Source organism: Natator depressus, chromosome 7 (genome assembly GCF_965152275.1).
Source record: "Natator depressus isolate rNatDep1 chromosome 7, rNatDep2.hap1, whole genome shotgun sequence".
Lineage (NCBI taxonomy): Eukaryota > Metazoa > Chordata > Testudines > Cheloniidae > Natator > Natator depressus.
Window position 1 is genome coordinate 116,450,154 of NC_134240.1, and position 21,936 is coordinate 116,472,089.

Sequence of the window (21,936 nt, forward strand, 5' to 3'; positions counted from 1 at the left end):
CTATCAGAGCATCTGTTAAAATCCCATCCAAATTCCATGCAGCAGCTTTCTTCCATATTTCAGGAGTCCTGTTTTAGTGTAACATTTCAGTTAAATTCCCCGTTCCAGCCCCCTGCTGCTCAATATGGTAAAGTAATTATGAGGCTGCCTCACTTCTTTCAAGTGATGCTTTTGAGTGTTTCATTTGCATCCTTTCATAAGGTAAACATCCTAATGGCTAGATAAGTCACCTGCATTTTGGAAAGGAAAGGAAAAAAACAACACAGCAGCCTAAGTGAGGGTCTTCCCGGCTCTGTGCGCTGTTCCATTTTGATAAACCTTTGATCATTCATTAGCCTTTGTGGGAATGACATGCTGAAATTAGTGGAAGTGGCCAGTGGCATATACAAATAGTCAGTCTGTGAATAGCACACATTTTAAATTGCTTTTTAGGTTTCGGTCCAAGTCCCAGTGGACAAGTATCCACATGGCAAAAAGAAAATCATCATTATTGACATCCTTCTGGGAAATTTCAGCTGAAATTCCAAGGACTGGATAGGCCAGTCTGAATTACCCTAGCATCCCTGGAAATGGTTACGACAAGTCAGGCTTCGGGTCTGTCGGCAAGGCAACGTGAAGACCCTTGCTGTGCCTATTCTTAGATCAACCATGAACTTCCATCTCTGGGCCGCTTGATCTGATTCTTTCTCCAACGCAAAGTTCACACACACAAATTGTATGAAACAAGGACCAGATCCTTGTAAATCAACGTAGATCCTTTGGCTTCAATGGAGCTACCTCAGTGTACAGCAGCTAAGGATCTGACCCTGAAAGTTTTAGAGCCACATGTGCCCAGTCTATAAATGTAGGACTGGTTATAAAGTTCAGAAGTTGAAAGGCACTACTCAGTGTCAATGACCTTGAGCATAATAGGTAAAAATCTGGAAGGAGGACGCTTCATTTAAGCGTGTGCTTAAGTGCTTTGCTAAACAGGGGTGGATCACAGCCAACAGCACTGGTGGTGCGTTAGAAGGATGTACTCTAGTAACATTGCGGTGGGAGAGGTTCTCATTGCTGTTCCTGAGAAGTTATGTTATGGAGCAGTGTTTGAGACATTGTTTTGGAACTCACTTCCCCCTCCCTTGGTCCATAACAGCCCAGATTTGTTAACCTGCAGGTCCATAACAATGCCCATCTATCCCTCATGAGCAAGGAGATGGGTAGCTCTGGGTAGCAGAGTGTGTAGTACCTGATGGGGATACTGTGGGCAAGGGGAGCTAGTTAAATTTTGTTGTATCTAAGAAGTTGCTGAGGTCCTTTTTTGAGGGTGATTGACAGGCCAGTTTCTGGATTAGTATATTTGCGGAACGTGGTCAAGCCTTTGGACGAGTGCCCTTTTACAGCGGAGTAGTACAAATGTAAACAAATAAATATTGGCGTATGGCTAGAGAATGATAAGGGGAGAGGATGACGAAGACGTTTTCCTGCCTCGTACAGTTTTGTATGTGGTGCTTGGGTGCCCATAGCCTTTGGGTGGATCCCTCAACTGTAGGCGTATTTGACATCCATCAGCATAGCTCCATTGGCTTCACTGAAGCTATGTCAGTGTACACAAGCTGAGGCTCTAGTCCTCGCATTTGATTCTCACTCAGTTGGGATAACTGTGTTATCCAATTACATGGGCTAAAATCCACTGCAGTACATTGTATTTGATTGACAACCCGACACTGAAACGCCACGGTCTGTCGATGAGTTTATTCACAGCAAGTGTGCCCTTGTGTATCCCCAGAGCGATTTCAATCTCTCCGCTTGTCGTTCTCTCCAAACCTGGATGAGTACAACCCAGATATCCCTGAATGGAGACGGGACGTCAGCAGAGTGATCAAGAGAGCTCTAGTGGAGGTAAGCACTGGAATACGTTTTTTATTCCTTATTGCTACATTTCCTCTGTCATCGTTGTGTCTATCCTGGGCCTTGATTTGAAGAGCAGAATGATCTGCCCAAAGGAGCCAAGATCTTGGAAAGAGAGAGAGATGATGATGAGGTCTGTTGAAATGCTATGCTCTACAGCCCCGTTTTTTGTGTGGTTGAGCGTAATGTGGGTGGGCCTGATGGGCAAGGTCTCACCTCTGGGAAGCATCACTTTTTTATTATTGGGGCCAAAGCAGAATACTTCAGAGGAAAGTGTATATAAGACCCAAGTTGCACCTATGTAGTAACAATGAGAGCAGTTTTAACACTGCATAATAATGATTATTCCCCTTTGCTGTGGTCTGTATACAGCAGCAGAATGCAGAGTTGTCCCATGTGAACTCACAAAAAAGGATGTTCCAGATTTATGGAGCAGCAGTGAAGGTGTGGTTTTTTTTTCACATACAAAGGGCAGGACTGTAAGTGCTTTGTGTCCAACATTAGGTACATGGTCCTGCCATGGAAGTGCATTTTACTCCACAATCAGCATTCTGGAGACATGGGCCAGGGCTGGAGATGCATTTTTCTTCTACATACTTGACGTACTGGAAACTATCAAGAGCTGTGGCCTAAAGAAATAGTATTTGGGGCTGGAGATTAGGGTTTGTAAAAGGCTGACAAACGTTACACCAGTTAGTGGAGACCGCAAGTGCTACTGTTGTAACCTACACACCTCCTGGGTGTGGTGTTCTGTCCCATCTAGTGGCACAGAGACCACTTAGAGAGAGAGGTTAATGAGTCTGCTCTACAGCCTTAGCTACCAGCCATATGGCTTTTAGCTCATGCAGTAGAGGCTCACGCGCTAAACTCCAGAGGTCCTAGATTTGATCCTGCCCGCTGATGACTGGGGTGTGTCTGTGTTCCACTGTGATACAAATTGAAGCAATGGAAAAGGGTCTGTGCAACTGATTTGTAGAATTGTGTGTGAGAGAGAGAGAACACATGCATGGAATGTGTACCCACAGGTATTGTGTTCCTGTGTGTGATCACAGTAACTGCATGCACAAATATCCGACTGCCACACCAGCCGTTTGCACAGCTGGTGCCATAAATGATCAGACTGTCTTGCTGAAGGCACGCACCAACTGTGTGAGTCCATTCTGGGGGCTGTACTTCTAAAAATCTGTCCCCTATCTCCTTTTTATCTTTAAAGTTTTTTTCAATGAACAACACGTAATGCAATTTCTTCTTCTAACCTCATCAAAACATGGAGGAGGAGGAGGAAGAAGAAATAATCTTCCTATGGGCTTTGGTTTGTAACCTTTAGACCTTTGTGTGTCTATATCAAGTATCTGATGGTCCATTCAGCTTCTAAATTGGTTTTCGCAACATCAACAATGCAATAAAACAAAATCAATTCACTAAAAATAGATTATAAACCTGGGCTGTCAAGGCTACTTATCACAACCAGAGTGATACAAACAAAAACCCTAGCGGTATTGTATCAGTGTTGACTTGAAAAGAAGGACCCTTTGACAGCTGATCACATGGCTGTATGACACACTTAAAAAAACCTTTATGGAAAAGTCCTATAGAATTTAGGGATAAAACTCAAGGATGGGCTATAGAAATTAAATAGGATTCTGCACAATTACTCTAAAAAACAAACTAATTCAATAGAAAATGATCTCCTTGTTTTACATTTTTATACCAACCTAGAAATGTCAATAGATGATTATATCCTTACTATAGAGTTCCATATGTTAGTGTAAAAATTCTGTAGAAATGTTATGATTCTCTACTAAACGCTCCTGGTTTTTTCTCTGTGTTGGATTATGATGTTCCTAATTTGGGATTATCCCAATATAACTTTATTTATCATGATCATTCACACCATTGGTCCCTCGATCTTTAGTCCCATCCCTTCGAGCAATGTCTAGTACCTGATGCTGCAGAGGAAGGTGAAAATGCATTTAGCTAATTATCTGAAACATTACATGGGGAAAATTCCTTCCTGTTCACTGCAGGTGATCTCTTAATACCCTGGAGCATGAGCACTGATAGTCCTTGTCTAAGCCTCTTAGGTGATTATGCACATATCAACGGATGCTCTAGATACAAGGCCTGTCTTCATAGGAGTTCTGCAATGTATGAAGCTAAATGTGGGACCCTCTCTGCTTTTTTTTTCTCTGCCCAGATTCTCTTTTTCAGCATTAAAAGCAAATCTTGTCAAACATATTGTTTTCCAGGCCAGGGAGAGGGTCCTACATTTTCACCTTCCCCTCCTCAACATATTTCCATATTTATGCGGCTTCACGCTAGCATTCTATCCAGAAGTGACAGTACCTACAGCAAAACGCATACCGGCAGTAGCAAGATGGCAGGGTCACTGCAGGCTGCCCTATGGCTGATGCCTAGTAGTGTGGGTCATTAATCAGACAGGTTACCTTAGGTCAGCAACAGAAAATCATTCGGACTTCAGTTCCCTCCCGTCCCCCTCGTCTTTCCCTCCGGGAAGCAGGTGTTGCAAGCCATAGCCCCTATGGAGAGTGGGTAGAAAATCTGGAATCTTAGCGCCAATTAATGGTTTGGGGATTTTGAGCTACAGTCTTTTGGGTGCAGGGTCCTCACTACAGGTTGAGCTCTGTGCATTGCTGATATCTGCTGTGCTGCAGTGGTTTGATTATTTTAAAGGTGACCTACAAAATCCAGTGTTTGGAAATGTAAAAAGCCTCCTAAGGTTATGTAACCCTCGGTCAGGTGCTGTTGGCAGCAACAAGGCTGGATTCAGTATTTTCTGGGAGGGGAGGCCCTTAAAATTACAAAACGAAACCATCTTGAGCCTCCGCCCAGAAGTCTGGGAAAACGAAACCAGTGGCTCTCAACCTTTCCAGACTACTGTACCCCTTTCGGGAGTCTGATTTGTCTGGCATACCCCAAGTTTCACCTCACTTAAAAACTACTTGCTTACAAAATCAGACTTAAAAATACAGAAGTGTCACAGCACACTATTACTGAAAACTTGCTTACGTTCTCATTTTTACCATGGAATAAATCACTTGGGATATAAATATTATATTTGCATTACAATGGATTGCATATAGAGCAATATAAACAAGTCATTGTCCGTATGAAATTTTAATTTGTACTGACTTAGCTAGTGCTTTTTATGCAGCCTGTTGTAAAACTAGACAATATGCAGGTGAGTTGATGGAGCCCCTGGAAGACGTCTGCGTACCCCTGGCTGAGAACCACTTAACTAAACCCTACCCTGGGTGCCAGTAAGGCTACATCTACACTATGAGCTAGGGGTGTGATTTCCCCTGCTCATGTACACACCCTCTTGCTATGCTGCTCTATATACTAGTGCCAGCTCTAATCAAGCTGTGTAGACGAGCAGGGGAATCACACCCCTAGCTCACTGTGTAGACCTAGCCTAAGAGGCAACACTTTCCCACTCGCAAGTTCTGAATCCGTTTGTAACAAAAGAAAACTTTTATCTAAGGGGAGGAGAAACAACAGCATTAATTGGGGAAACACCTTACCAGTGGCTTGAAAGTATGCAAACAGTAAGTAAACCCTCACCCCCATGATATGTTGGGCAGTAATCCTTTGCCTGTTTTCTACCTTGTGTAAAAGTCCAATGGATGACTGTCCCCTTTCCCTTCACTGCACCATGCTTACTGTTTGTTGGCTGGGATCAGCAAAGTCTTTAGAGTCAGTCCAGTTGTAGGTTCAGGTGGATTCTATGGGTCGGTGGGGTGGGGGTTAATCTTAGTTAGTTAATGCTTCCACTCCTGCTGCTATGCCTTTAGCTACAATGCTGTGTTCTGAGGTTTCTATCACCTAGCCCAGTTCTTGGTGGTTTCGCTGGGTTGTGCGGATCCTCACGCCACCCCTGTGTTCTTTCACTGCAACACTGTCCCCACACCAGGTCTAAGACTCAGCCTGCTTGACCAACGTATTGGCAATTTCAGTTCACTGAGAAGAAACACAGACTCTCAGTTGAGTCTGTTCAGCGCTGTCTTAAAACGCTGGAGGGCTCGTGCTACAGGATTAAAAATGGCAGTGTAGACATTCCCACTTGGGTTGGAGCTCAGGCTCTGAAACCCTCCCTTCTCATTGGGTTTCAGAGCCCAGGCACCAGGCTGAACATGAACATCTATACAGCTATTGGTCAGCAGAATGAATAAACCAATCATTTAGTTGACCTGGGCTCTGAGACATGCTACCACATTTTTTGTTGTGCAGACAGACCCAAATACTGTTTAAACAGACTCTGCAACCCCCATCCCCAACACACTTGGATGTGGCATTATTACCCCATACTTAGTGAGCAAAGTTCAAGTTAGGGTGACCCCTTCAATCAGGCTGTATATTGCACAGTTCCACTCTCCTTTAGTCATTCAATAAAGATAACAAAATTTCATTAGCCCTGCATACAATACTTAAGTAAATTTTAACCAAAACCAGCCAAAATGGATCATTTTGGCAAAGAAGGTGTATGTAGTCATCACTTAGATAAAGTAGGCATGTCTATGCAAATGCAGTCTGCTCCTGAGGTCTTGTGAGGAGAGAGCTCATTCAGACCACTGGCTTAGAATTAAAATGTGTGCACTGGATAATTCCACAGAAGCAGGAGGTAGGGGAAACAATTCAGCAGTCTGCAGCTGCCCTTTTCTTGTCCCACAGCTGCCTCAGACTGGCCCCGGGTTGCCAGCCCATTCTCTGAACAGTGACACCACCAAGGGTTTTGTTAGTGCATCGGTAACAGTGATTGAACCTAGTGTGAAATAATAACTGAGGAGGGGCCAAGACAAAAGTGTCCATCCCTGGGGCTGGGTGGGCTCAAGGCTAAAACAGGTGGTGCTCTCAGGAGATTTCAACCCAACATGGCAAAAATCTCACCAGATAAGACTTCGGAAGCATCGAAAGGAGAAAATAGGCCCCATCCATTCATGAATCTGGCCCAGAAGCTGAACTTTATGAAATTTCCACATGTTCATAAGTGCCGTGAAGGCTGGCTCTGCACATCAGGTGGATGAGACAGCCTGATCCCCCTGCAGGCTGGCTCTGCGCTCCAGTGAGATGGGACTGCCCAATCTGCATCCCCCCCCCACTGGCTGGCTCCATGTTCTCATGAGAAGGCCCGACCTTCCATGGGCTGGCATGGGACAGCTCAAAGACCCCTCCCACTCCTGGGTCAGCTCCACTTTCCAAGGTTATGCCCCCACAAGGTTCCCTACCCCCTCCCCTCCCCTCCGACAAGCCAACACTACCTTCCATCAGGACAGAACAGGCTGACCTCCCCGGTGGGACAGCTCTGTGCTACAAGACTCTGACCCCAGAGGCCAGCTCTGTGCTCTGTCATGGTTCTGTGCTTGGTGTGGGTGTGCCAGCACCAGTGGATCTCAAGCTGGTGCCTCATTCAGAGCAAACACACAGCTGTATTTTACAGGAGCTAAACAATAAAGGTAAGGGCTATCTTTGAAGGTAATCGTCGTGCTCAGAGGAAGGATAGTCCCATGCCCCATATTTCAGGATGTGCACGTATCACCTCTGAGTGCTGGGAGAGAATTCCCTTCATCCCTCCATCCCCTTGATGCTCCCCCACTGTGCATTTACTGAGCAACTAAAGAGGTACCCTTTAGGTTATTTTCATCTTCATCTCAAGCATCAGTTGCTGATACTGCCAGAAGCAGGAAACCAGCCTTCACAGCCCTTTTGTCTGATCTGGCATGGCAAACCCTATGTCCCTCCCCTTTTCGCCCACATAAATATACCCGTGTCATGACCAGAGACCACCAAACTGGGCATTTGTGTCTGTGACTGCCTGATGCACACCCACCGCAATCAGCTAGGTAGGGGTGCAAGTGCTCAGGTTTACCCTGACAACTGCATGCGACAACATGCAGGCACTAACTTTTGGGCACAGCGTGCATAGGAGGAAGGGAGGTCACCCTTCGGAAAATGTACCCCACAATGTCCAAGCAAGGTCTCTGGTCTACTTCCCAAAGCAACCTGTGCTTATCAAATTGGCAATATTGATTAAATATAGAGACCGTCACTGTACATGGATCCCTGCTGTTTCATTTCACTTTGGTTGATCTTGTTTTGCAAGGTCCATCCACAAACCCAGAGGACAATGAATTACTCTGGGCAGGTAATGCAATTTGCTGACTCAAGTTAAAGGGCCTGGTTTTGATCCACTGACATGAGGGGAGTTGCTGCTGATTCATGCCAGTGTGAGATCCAAAGGAGGCACTACCAGCTTTTCCTGACACCTTTCATTGGTTGTTGAGAGAGAAAACAATGGTGTTCCATGGGATTGCAATAATAAATGCACAGCTACGTTTCTCACCCGCCCGTGTCAGGAGACCGAGACAGTCAACCCTGCCGGAGGGAACAATAAGGAAAAATGAGTTTGTTTGCACTCTGCCTCATGACCAAAGCTCCAGTTATTTAAGCATCTCTAGAACATGCTGCACTGGACAGGCACAGTAGGAGGTGCTCTGGGTCAGCACTGCAGAGTGTGTGCAGTTACTCAGCACCTGCCTTTAGTAGGTCTGGTTATAGTCAGTGCCGCTGGGGGCTCACATACCACATTGAAGAGCATGGTATGAAAGCTCAGACAGAACAAGAGTGCAGTAGAATGCCGTCCCCCCGACTTTCCCCATCACCGGCAGATACCTACATGTACGTACGGTGGTGCTTTAACGCATACGTCTTCGGCATTCCTGACTATCTCTGCAACTCACCTGTTGCTGTTTGTCTACATAACCAGGCAACAAGTATTTCAAGCAAACATATCCTGGTCGCAGTCCTGTCTGGTTTGCCCACATCCGCTGAGCTCTTCATTTTACCGTATCATGGAACCACGGGAGAAAACAAAAGAACAGCCGAAGACCTAGAACAGGTATTGTTTCCGTTCTGAGCGGGTCGGCGGTGGGAAGGGCAGCAGGGAAAAGATTTCCAGTGCAGGCCTGAAAAAATAACTAAGGTGCAGTTACATTTGAGCCATTGGGATCAAAACCATCGTCGTGGGCCAGGCTAAGTCCTTGTTGCTTTGCCCCAGCCGTGCAAAGGGGAGATGAAGCTGCCCTAATGCCACAGCTGGGGACATGCGGCAGGGAATCCCCCAGTGATGTAAAGTTGACAGAAATCCACATCACCTCCTAGATGGCATTCCAAGGTGGGTGGGGATGGGAGCGGGCATGGCCGGGATCCCTAGAGAACTGTTCCTGCTGACAGGAGTTAGAGCAGCCCTGGGAGGAGCACGGCTGGTGAGGCATGCAGGGAGCCTGGCCAGGCAGTGGAAAACAGAAGCAGCTGGTGGAACTCGATAGTTCATAGATGCATCGATTTTTAAGGTTGGAAGGGACCATCGGATCATGCACTCTGACCTCCTGTGTAACACAGGCCAGCGAATTAGATAGTGTGGAACGTTCCGTCTCTGTGAGGCTAAAATACTTTAAAACCAATCCGAGGCATAACTTGCTGTGGGTTTTATTTCAAAATGTGAAATGTGGCTGGTCTGCGAGGTATTATTGCTGTGTCTGTTTGCACAGGAGCGGGTGCCAAGTCTGGCCTGGACAGGACTTGAAGGTGCCTCATCCCCTGCATTAGGGCCTAATCCCCGGCATTGTTGAGTTCCTGGATGGCAAACGGGGCCCAGCACCCCTCAGGATTTGCCGACTGGTCCATGGAATGAATAAACTAATTCTTCCTCCTGGCAGCTAAATCAACCTTATCTTTCCCCTCCCTTTCTGTTAATCTGAGGTCTTTACCCAGAGGGGCCTGGAACTTTTTCCCACCAGTGTCAGTCTCTTGCAATGCTTTGAAAAACCTCTGTTAACCACACCCCGTTACCAAGGCTCAGAACTACCTGGCCACCTACATTCTCATGCTTACCTTTGCTCAGCCTCCATCTTCCTTAACAAACTACTAATTTTCTCCCTGTGCAATTAGTAAATACCCGGGAAGGAGATTTACTACCCCGCAACCCCTCCCCTCTCCTTTTCCACTCTAAATTGGAAAGGAAGGCAGTGCATAGACTGTGACCCAGCTCCCCTCTGTCACTCTGCTGCTTATTGTATTCTACAAATCATTATATCTATATATGGTTTTTCCCTGGTAATCCCGAAATCTCCACGGTCGTAAACAAAGGAAACATTGGCATGCTGTCATAAGCCTTTTCGGGGAGAGGAGAGCTACTGCTTTCAGTGGGGTGCCAGCACCATCTCCGCTATTCATCCTGTGGGGGTCAAATTGTTATCTCTCCTGTTATAGAAATTATTGCCAATTCATAGCCAGCCGTTTCCTATGGAGCTGCATCCTCGCTGCTTCCCACCTGGATGATCAAACATGTATTTTGTTTTGCGGGGGCAGATATAACTCCCCTTTCCTAGTTGGTCATAAAATTGGCATTTTGTTTTCAGTGTGAACTGTTTGACGCAGGCTCAGTATGTCTCACTCAGCATTCAGAGCTCCTGAGACTTCCTCTAATGCTGTAGAGAATCACAGGTCCTCTGCTGCCCCTGGTTGTTATGAGGGCCTGCATGATGTCAACCTGCATCTAAGCCCCTGTGGCACCATTTGGATTGTCCCCGAGTTCATTTCTGAACATCTTATGCTGATGTTTTCTGATGCTGGCCTAATTTACTCCCTTAGTATTTTACCTGCTTCATTCTCTTTATAGTACAGATCTTCTGCTTTTCATTTACAGGAGGTTTCTGAATGCACAACTTAAAATTCAAATGCACAGCTTCAAAATGGGGGATAAATGGCTAGGCAGTAGTACTGCTGGAAAGGATCTGGGGGTTATAGTGGATCACAAATTGAATATGAGGCAACAATGTGACACAGTTGCTGAAAAGGCTAAGATCAGTCTGGGTTGTATTAGGAGTGTTGTGTGTAAGACATGGGAGGTAATTGTCCTGCCCTTGGCCCTGGTGAGGCCTCAGCTGGAGTACTGTCTCCAGTTTTGGGTGCCAGCCTTTAAGAAAGATGTGGAGAAATTGGAGACAGTCCAGAGGAGAGCAACAAAAATTATGAAAGGTTTAGAAAACCTGATGTCGCCTTTTATCTTCTTTAAAGTGAATTTTGTAATGTTGGATTACACCATCGTGGGTTCGGCTCTGATGGCTACAGTTCCAAGCTCAAAAGAGTGAAAGTCACCTCTGCTACTTGCCTGAGATTTAGAATCTCTAGAAACCCATAAAGACCAAGGGTAGTGACCCCGAGGACATTTACAAGTACAAGGTCTAGTCTGTTTTACAAGTTTTATTCAAGTTACAATTAAAGTTATGATTACCCAAGCATATAGAAATACTATAAAACCTATGCACAAATTATACATACAGTCATACTCACATCTTAATGATATTCTTAAGGTCTAATGGCTGCCTTGCCAATTGATCATCAGTAGAGGGATGGTTCCTGCTGGAGTTTTCCCTCAGGAGCTCAATTTTCCTAATCTGGACACCCTCTTTTTATAATGGGATTCTGACTATATCTCATTAGCATTTATGCCCACAGTGCACCTTGCGGTTAGGACATGTGTTTGAAAAATGGAACTACTGGGTATCTTGTAAGCAGAAAATTACTCTTACTGCTAATTTTGCACAGTGTCCCCCGTTGGTACATCTTTTCCCGTAATCTTGTGGCATAGGGTCATTCTTTGGTCACTTACTTACATCAAGCATTTTTTAAGCCTATGTTCTAGTATGGCTAAGCTAAAATCTTACAGGCCCCAGCCTGTAGGCCTTGCATGTCATCCCTACTTATTTAGATACAGTAATGAGCTGCCAAAATCTTAACAACAGGTTCCCTCCTCACCCCACGAGGGGGTCGTTATGCACCCCTGCCCCCCAGGACTCCTGCCCCATTCAACCCCCCGCGTTCCTTGACTTCCCCCCCCGAGGACCCCTGCCCCATCCACCCCTGGCAGGAGGAGAACCAGGCAGGAGGGTCTCGTGGGCCACCGTAGTGGGTGCCCACCCCACCCCTAAAAGCCAGAGCCAGAGGTGGGGAGTCCCGGCGGTGCTTACCTGGAGCAGCTCCCAGGAAGCATCTGGCAGATCCCTCTGGCTCCTAGAGGCAGGGGAGCGTAGCTAGGGGAGGAGCGGGGGGAGCAGCCGCTCCCACCACTGATCACATCAAAGGTGGCGCCTGAGGCGCCGACTCCCTGGGTGCTCCGGGGCTGGAGCCCCCACGGGGAGAATTTGGTGGGTGCAGAGCACCCACAGGCAGCTCCCCGCCCCACTCCCGGCCCCAGCTCACCTCACCTCCGCCTCCTCCCCTGAACACACCACCCTGCTCTGCTTCTACGCCACTCCCCCACCCCCGGCTTCCCGCGAATCAGCTGTTCGGCGGGAAGCCGGGGAGGGCTGAGAAGCAGGCCGCGGCTTCCCGCTCAGGCTGAGGGTAGCAGATGTGAGCTGGGGCGAGGAGCGGTTCCCCTGCGTGCTCTGCCCCCCCGGTTACTTGCTGTGGCGCAGGCGGCCCTCCTCGCGCCCCCCCGCCCCATCTCACCTCCGCCTCTCTGGGCCTGAGTGCGAAGCCGCTGCCTGCCACGGGAAGCCTGGGGGGCGGAGAAGCAGAGCGGGGGGCGCGTTCAGGGGAGGAGGCGGAGGCTGAGCGGAGGTGAGCTGGAGCTAGGGGTGGGGCGGGGCGGGGAGCTGCCGGTGGGTGCTCTGCACCCACCAGATTTTCCCCTTGGGTGCTCCAGGGCCGGAGCACCCATGGAGTCGGTGCCTAAGGCGCCACTTTTGGCTGGTTAAATTTAGAAGCCCTTTTAGAACCGGTTCTCCCTCGCGGAACAGCCGGTTCTAAAAGGGCTTCTAAATTTAACAACCGGTTCTAGCGAACTGGCTCCAGCTCACCACTGCTTAGATACCCAATACATAATTATTCCTTGTAACTACTGATCAATCTTATACTTCTCTAATCCTACAACTTAACTCTATTTAGCATACAGTGATTATATATGACATAATATGTTAGTTAATCATAGCCTCACACAATAAAGGAGCAATAAACTAAAATCATTGGCTACACTGACCTCTGAGGAAAGGTTAATAAAACTGGGCATGGTTAGTCTTGAGAAAAGAAGACCGAGGGGGTACCTGATAAGTTAGCAGCTGTTATGAGGAGGACAGGGATCTGCACCAAAGGAGATTTAGGTTCAATATTTGGGAAAAAACTTTCCAACTAGGATAGTTAAGCGCTGGAATAGGCTTTCAAAGGAAGCCATGGAATTCTCATCATTAGACAACATTTGTCAGGGATGGTACTTGGTCCTGCGTCAACGCAGGGCACTGGACTGGATGTCTAGGTCCTTTCCTCTGTGTGTGTGTGTGTGTGTGTGAGAGAGAGAGAGAGAGAGAGATAGCACCGTCTATTTATTTCTTCAAAGGAGCTCTCTGAACTCTGAAGTAATGTAGGATGTAGTGAGTTCAATCCTTGAGAGGGGCATTTAGGGATCTGGGGCAAAAATTGGGGATTGGTCCTGCTTTGAGCAAGGGGTTGGACTAGATGACCTCCTGAGGTCCCTTCCAACCTTGATATTCTATGATTCTATGCAGATCAGGGTCCCATTGTGCTAGGTTCTGCACAGACACAGAGTGAGAGACAGTCCCTGCCCTGAAGAGCTTGCAGTCGAAAGAGACAGGACAGAAAGGGGTGGGGTTCAAGACATGAATGTTCCTCTTCAGGAACAGCACTTCCCTCAGTTCATGGGAACTGGAAAATAATGCTCATTCTAAACAAAGTGGAGCTGTCCAGGCCAATTGCACTGTCTAAGCTTAATGAAATGCAACAAGCAAACAGCATATATTCACACCTGCCAAGCCTGGTGCGTGTGATCCTCCCCTTGCAACATGCAGCAGGTTGCAGCAACTGCACCACCTAGCTGGTGGTGACCACTGAGCCCAGGACTTCAGAGCAGGAAACTCTCTCCTGTGATCTCACTGTCCAGCTGCAAGTGCCCAGGTAGTCTGCAGGAGGAGAAAGCAGCCTGATTTGAACATGGGAAGGACAGGGGCAGGCTGGGATGACAGAGCTGCTGGGGAGGAAGGGAAAGGGCATTAGGAGGAGAGATGTCTTATGGGCCATACGATGCTTGACAGAGACAATATGTCTCTTCGCAGGCTTCCCCTTAGAATGGTGCATTTGTCACTCTTGCTGCAGCAGCCTTCACCCACAGTAGCTCCGGGGCCAGGGGAGAGGTGATCTTCTCAGCGGCTGCAGCAGCTCTGGAGCTGGGTCTAGGGGAGAGGTGCCTCTCCCTGGCCGCAGCAGCTCCGGAGCCGGGGGAGAGGCGTGTCTCACCAGCCACGGCATTTCTGGAGCTGGGGCTGGGGAAGAGGCACTTCTTGCTGGCCCCGGCAGCGTCGGGACCGGGGGAAAGGCGCCTCTCCCCAGCCGCAGCAGTGCCAGGGCGGGGGCGCTTCTCACCAGCCACACCAGCTCTGGGGCCGGGTCTGGGGGGAGAGGTGCTTCTTCCCCCTGCACGCCTGTGCTGCCCTTGATAGCCTGCTGCACAGACGCGCAGCTTAGGGGGAACTTAGGTCAATACTGCAGGTGACATGGGATCACTGGCAATGACAATGCCAGCCTACAATCAGCACCCAACAGGATCAACATGATGCAGCTATGTCTGGTCTCATACAACTAAAGAGACGGAAGATGGGCTGGATGACAGAATAGCCAATGTGCAATAATGAATTGGGAGGATGAAAGAGCATTGGCCAATGCTGCACGCTCCACCTGGGAAACAAAGGGGAGTGAGGGGGGTGCCAACAGTTAGCCCTTACCATGTGTGTGTGTCCTGTGCTCCTTCCCACGAATCCATCTTCAGTTCTACCTCATCTCCATGGCAAAGGACCCTTTTTCATCTGTGATTATTGTTTATCTGCCTCTATTTTCCATCCCCTCCTAATAGATTTCTCAGCAAAATATCAGGTGTTATTTGCAATATTCGCCTTCTTACAGTTCGACCATATTCTAAAGTGCCCATCCTGACCTGTGTCCAGGCAGCCAGGGCTTGATTTTCAGAGGCACTGAGCATTGGCAAATTGAACAGAAGGCACCTCTGAAAATCAGTCCCCACACACAGAATTAAAGATCCACATTAACTGCAGTCTGTACGGATGCTAGTCAGGGACTTGCTTGCACACACATCTGTGCTGGCAGCCCTGAGGACACTCAGAGACATTTGCACTCACTTTTTGAAATATATGACCATGAAATTCACCAGAAGTGCTTGTAAAAGGACTTTATCCCTCCACGCTCCTTGAGTAGCTGCTGTTGCAGAGAGGTGGGTTTTTTTTCTCTTCTCTTCAGGGTCACTTGTCTGTGCAAAATGATGACAAGTTGTTTTTCAGCCTTGGTGAAGGCTTGTATGCCCTAGAGGTGAATCTCAAATTTACTCTCTTGCCATAATGCCCAGATGTCTCTCAAGATCACCTATTGCCCCTGTGAATACCAGCCTCTCTCTTTTTCACAGACTCAACTTTTGGCCCTGTGTCAAGAACATCCTATGATTCTCAAGTTCGCCTCTTGTCCTAGTGTATTTTTCCATCCGAGGTTCAGCTGTAGTATGAGTGTTCAGGACCTCTCAAGTTCACCTAGGACCACTGATGGCTTGCATTGTCCCAGTGCAACAGTACAGCATCCCTTGGGATCATCTCTGTTGTGTTGTCAAGGCAACAACTGGTATTAATAATACCTTGCACTTACATCACGTCTTTCATTAAGGAATCTCAAAGCAATTTACAAAGCCTCATAACACCCCACATAAATTAGCCCAGTATGATTATGCTCATGTCCGTGATGGGGAAAGTGAGGTACCGAAACACGACGTGACCCAGCCCAAGTTACAGAGAGTCTGTAGCAGAGCTGAAAGCAGATTCCTGTTGTCTTGACTCCCACACCACTCTTCTAAGCACTAGACTAAATTCCTTCCCATCAATGTCTATGTTTAATTCTTTCTTTAGTTGTTTACTGATTCATCCAGTGAATTGAAAAAGTCTTAACAAGTCACACGCTATGTACTAGTTGCAAATCCTGCACAAAATCCATGGAAACATTCAGATCCTCAGCTCATGTAAATCGGTGTCAGCTCCACTGACATTAAAGGTTTCAGAGTAGCGGTCGTGTTAGTCTGTCGTCGCAAAAAGAAAAGGAGGACTTGTGGCACCTTAGAGACTAACAAATTTATTTGAGCATTTATCTGTAGGTCATGAAAGCTTATGCTCAAATAAATTTGTTAGTCTCTAAGGTGCCACAAGTCCTCCTTTTCTTTTTGCGAATGCAGACTAACACAGCTGCTACTCTGAAACCTGTCATTATGCAAGGCAATGAATTTAGCCACATGGAGTGGAAATCTATCAACTTCATGAAAAAACTCGTACAGATACTGACATTAAAGGGGCTGTGCCAGTTTAGACCAGTCGAGGATGTAACTCCAAATTCTTGATACCCCGTATTTAGATCTATTTGTAGAAACATGCCCTTTTAGAGTCTTGTAGTTCAGTTCTCACCCAGTCCTCACTAAGAAAACTCCAAGAGAAGCCAAATTAATTATGTTTTTTTCTGTGGGTAAACTGGAATCTCTTTTTTCACCACCTGTCTTTTATTATTATTCATTTTATGTTCTTTGATGAAAGAATGATTTCTTTTACGGAATTATCTTTGCACTTCATGCTTAATTCTGCAAATGAAGCAGATAAAAGTCAATGAGGCTCAGTTAAGAACCCAAACGAATTCTGAACGCTAATTATTTTCAGAGGGGAGACTCTTGAAGATTATAAATTAGGAGTTTGTTATTCTGAGAAGCTTCACCTTCAGTTTAGTTAGTTATGTATCCTAAGAGCAAAGGATGTAGAAGGACATTTTTTTAGGCTTATCATTTCCCCAAATACGGATATGTGTGTTAAACTGGTCAGAAAAGGGTAGGCCTCTCTGAACTAGACACAGTCGCTTTGAAGTTGCCTCACCTACCTTTCCAGCAAAACACATCCAGAGCACTGTTCCACCCAGGAGATACAAAAGAGGACAAAACAAGACCCCCAATGTGATTCTCACTGAAATCAAAAGTGTCTTTCCATTGACTTCATTGGGAATTGGCTCAAACCTCAAATGTGGAATTTCCTCGAAAGCACAATGGGTTGAAATCCAGGCCAACCACTTCTTGAGTCTGGAGTTATGCCTGGTTTTAGGATCAGATATCCTTGTGACCCATCCGGACAAGATGTTAGTGCTTTATGCTGAAAGAAAGAAACCCCCATTTGCCAAACCCATGGCCGGCTTTGGATACCTTTGCTCACACAGAGCAATAGTACTCCAGAAGTCCCACTGATTCTATACAAGGGGTAAGGTACTACTCGGAGCCCTCTGAGTAGGGCTACCAGAATCTATGAAGAGGTGCCCAGTTCTAATTGAGGTTATTTCTGTTGCTTCATGCCATGAAGCGCTTGCTTCTTCTAGCCTTGTATTAGGCCCCAAATACTGGCTCTTAAAATACGGATATTTCCATATCCTTAATTATTTTAGTCATTTTTAGAAGTTTCTAAAATGTATTGGTTATCATTTCTCCCTTCCTCTGACTCCTGTGCAGTTGGAACTACTTAGGAAGCTGCTTTTACATACATGAAAAACAGTGGCAATAAAAAACCAAAAACTTTCTAAAATATTTCTAAATGAGTTCCCCCTCCCTCAATTATGAGCGAGATTTTCAAAGCTGGGTAATGGACTTGGATATCTAACGCTGATGTGAACTGAGCCTCCATATTGCTCAGATGGCTTTGAATTCCTCAGAGTGTGTTATCAGATCTCCTTATCCTTGTCCAGATTGTTCAGAGCTCCCCGGAAAGAGCTATGGACAGGAAACCTTCTGTAGTGCATAAAAGCAAGTTTTATTGGTCCTGCAAAACCCAGGAGCTATTTTTCAGTGCCACCTGCTGGCATTTTACTATTAACTAACTGTTTACATACGGACATCTCTCATTTACATAGCATTCCTGGAACACAGATGATTTCTTAAGACTCACCTTTGCTGCAATGCCTACAAAGCCCAACCGGCTAAGGGGAGTGATGAGCTGTGACTGTCCCTTTTTGCCTCTCCTCCGTACTCCTACTAACTCCCTCATTCCTGTCCATCCTATCTCAGCCTCAATTAAATCTCCATCCTTTGTCTTTCTAGACTGCAAGTCCTCCAGGATAGGGATTGTCTCTGAGTACGTCTGCACTGCACCTGGGAGGCGTGGTTCCCAGCACGGGCAGACAGATTCAAGCTATCACACTAACAATACCCATGTGGATGTTGCAGCATGGGCAGCGGCTCAGGCTAACCACCTGAACTCAGACCACGGGTGCTTTCATTCTGCCTCAGTGAGGACAGACGCCAGGTCTCTGTGTTCCCTTTCCCCATCTATGTTTGGAACAAAGATGTGCAGTAGGATCACGCTGCCCGAGGCAACACTCTAGCAATCTAGAGCTCTGATCTGCACTGCAGGACGGGCAAGTACGAACAAAACCAAGGGCAGGCAGCTATGGTTGAGGAATCAAAGCTGACACCTGCAGGATCCCCAAATCCAAAGTCTGGCTAAGAAAGCCTCTGTTCGGGTGACCTCTAGTTCATTCATCTCCAGCTGTCCATGGAAGCAATGATCATCACTGTGCTTGTAAGTCCAGGAAAAGAGGCCGTGCTTGGCTGCTCACGTCCCTTGTGTGCCGTGAGGCTTCCACAACAGCCCTGGCCTCATAACTTTGCCTGTTCTGCAGGAAGAGGGCTTCTTCTATACAGGAATTCAGTGTTCTCCAGGGTGCGCAGCAGGAAAAGTGGGATTTTAATGGTTCTGGACTGTACTTGTGCCAGGCAAACACTCTGGGGCATTCTCATACCTGAGCTGATCCGTGCCAGGTTCTGATCCTCCTCCATCCTCCGCCCATATCACTGACTAAACCATTCCCAGCCAGCAAGTCAGTAGCCACATTCTCCTTCTTGGGGTACCATTGCTCAGTCATAGTGGTTGCACATTATGTGTATCTTTAGCTGGACTGAGACTTGCACGATTCCCACCTCCACAACTTCTCTTCCCACTCAACACTGCTGGATGCTCTGCATCAGAAATAACATAATAGGTCTGTTATGATATTTGCTGCAGATTGTATGAAAACTACACCATCGTCAATCTCTGCCGGGCCTGGCTCAAATTGCAAAGGACAAAGAACAACCTTACAAGGATGAGAGGATGGCTACTAGGTCACACCTGGGGCTACTTGGAGCTTGCCTGATGCTATGTCTGTTACTGCCACAAGCCATTAATGCCCATAGTTTTAGAGCATTTCCATCAATATCTAGCCTACTTGAGTGCTTCAAGACCAGTGTAACTTGTGCTCCATTCGCGTACTGGGGTGCATCTCCTCTCTAACCATGCTGTTTGGAGCTAAGCGATTCAATCACGTCCACAGCATCTGCAAATGAATCTTGACAAGCTTCATGTTATTTATTCTTCCTCTTGATAGAAATATATTTATGACACGTTCTGGTACCACTAACAAGATTTAAAAACATAAATGAGATAGATTTTTAAAAAGAAAAGGCCCATCGTTAGCTGTTGCCAAATAGATATTGGATCAAGGGCACCGATTCAAGTAAGCAGTGGCCAAAATGAAATGTAGGATCCAACAGTATTGACAAAAATCATTAAGAATGTTTAAAAAAACCCAAACTGATCAATCTCAGCTATGGTGAGCGTTAGAGAACACCTAACCATATCTCTGTAGCATTACTGAAGTAGCCTAACTTGAGAAAAACCAGGAACGCAACAGAGATGGTCTAAAAATGATGGGCATGTATGGTTCCCTGACAATTTTTTGTTAATCTTTGAAAAGGAATAAAGATTTATTTAAACCAAATTAGATTAAATAGTGGGCACAAATGTATAGCGCTTCCTGAATTTCACTTGGTTGTAAAAATCCAACTCTGTCATGTTGGGTTATTTTCAAGTTTTCCAACCACCTCACCTCTACCACACCCCATCCCCCACTAATCTTGTGCATGTTAATAAAGTGGAAAATTGTTCACTACCCTGAGAACTGATAGGATGGATGAAATATCTGGAGAAACTGAGGCTGTAAGTATCCAAACAGAACATGCTGCAAAATTCTATACATCATTTACATGTACAATATTTTCATCCTCTCTGCCCTGTCTGTTTAGACAGTAAACTTTTTGCGGCAGGGTCTAATCACTTATTATGAGCATGTAAAGCACCTAACACAACGTGGCCCTGATCTCAGTTGAGAGCCTTTAGGAACTACTGGAATACAAACAATAATAGTATATTCTAGAAAAAGAGTTACTGTAATCATCATCAAGAGCGTCACGAAAAGGAAAACCTGCCTCGCTGTGGTTCAGGAAAGCAATCTTCAAATAGACTTGACGCCGAAGCCTGATTCTCCTGCTCTACAGGCATTGATGGGCTCATGGATGGGATGGGTTCCATGGATGGGCTCCATGCCAGCAGAGTGGTGCTCAAATCCTGAAGTAGCATCTCGTCTCTGCCTTGTTCCCTGATGTGCGAGGAACCCTTGTCTGGTGGATCTCCATTGCCTTCAGCAGAATTACACCAGGGTGATTCATAAATGCTGAGGTTAAAAGGGACTATCATGAAGCTCTAGTCTAACCTCCTGCATGGCACAGACCATTACATTTGACCCACTGAATTTTAGCCTCTCTTTTTCTTAGCTTTGCTTGTGCTAATACTGCAGGGCAGTCATTTGCTATTCTTGGGTTGGTACTGCAAACACGTATGTACATGAGTACTATTACTCACGTGAGCAGTCTCTTTGATGTCAGTGGGACTACCTCTATGAGTAAGGTTGCTCATGTAACTTGTTGGTATCAGTAGTTACTAGTAGCACATAAATATCTGTACCGTCCTGACAGCTGTACCCAGCTGCTCTATCTTTTTCCTTTAGAAGGTACAGTAAATCGCTGTTGACTCGAACTTTGGACATACTTTTTCTATGTAAAACCGCTGCTTTGTAGATGGCCGTTTCCTCTCTAGCCATGACCACATACGATTTACTAACCCTTTTTTCCCTGTTTCTTCCAGATTTCAGAAATACTGATCCACAAACTGAACCAAAACTTGGTCCAGTTTGAGCTGAAGCCTGGGGTTCAAGTCTTGGTCCATGTGGCCCATTTATCAGCAGGTCAGTGTTCACCCCTTCAAAGTCTTGCCCACTGTTGAGTAGCAAAATCTATTGTAAGTTCCTTGCTAGCAGCACGGTGGGATCTACCAGCCATCGCACTCGAAATACTTTATATTTGTAGTAAGCATTCATAACTCCGGTGAAGGGGCATACATTACAGTGCCACACAAGTCTACATTTATCCATCATACCCCAAAGTTTTATTAGTGATTAGTGACAGCTAGTGCAACTGCATGCAATATCTCTGGGGACCGTGTTTTATTAAGTGTATGAATGGTTGATGTATCGCTGTACGCCAGGGTGGGGGGGAGGGAAAGGGAGGAAGGTTTTAACAGATCCACCAGAACTAAGAACAGTGTGGGGTGATTCAGGGGAATCACTCCGGTTATAAACACTTCCAGAGAGGTACCATCCACTGGGGAGACTTGCATATACTGGTTGAAACTGGATTTCCCAAAGACCAACTGTCATAACCATACAGCTAAGGGTAGCCTAGAATTTCTCCTTACCTGTAAGGAGTTAAGAAGCTCAAATAACCTGTTTCAGAGTAGCAGCCATGTTAGTCTGTATTCGTAAAAAGAAAAGGAGGACTTGTGGCACCTTAGAGACTAACAAATTTATTTGAGCTGTAGCTCACGAAAGCTTATGCTCAAATAAATGTGTTAGTCTCTAAGGTGCCACAAGTCCTCCTTTTTAAATAACCTGGTTGGCACCTGACCAAAAGGACCAATGGGGAAAGAAGATACTTTCAAATCGGGGGGTAGGCAGGGGAGGCTTTGTTTGTGCTCTTTGTTTTGTGTTCTCTGGGGAAGCAGAGAAGCA

General features: G+C 46.2%; 1 protein-coding gene across 2 annotated transcripts in view; it reads left to right on the forward strand.

Moving 5' to 3' along the window:
* LOC141991179 (VPS10 domain-containing receptor SorCS1) overlaps nt 1-21,936 on the forward strand; it is a 400,215-nt gene that overhangs the window by 369,028 nt on the left and 9,251 nt on the right. For both annotated transcript variants that reach the window (XM_074959393.1, XM_074959392.1), the window contains exons 22-24: nt 1,769-1,881; nt 8,675-8,806; nt 21,015-21,114. In XM_074959393.1, the coding sequence (XP_074815494.1) occupies nt 1,769-1,881; nt 8,675-8,806; nt 21,015-21,114 (345 nt within the window). The remainder of the gene's footprint in view (nt 1-1,768; nt 1,882-8,674; nt 8,807-21,014; nt 21,115-21,936) is intronic.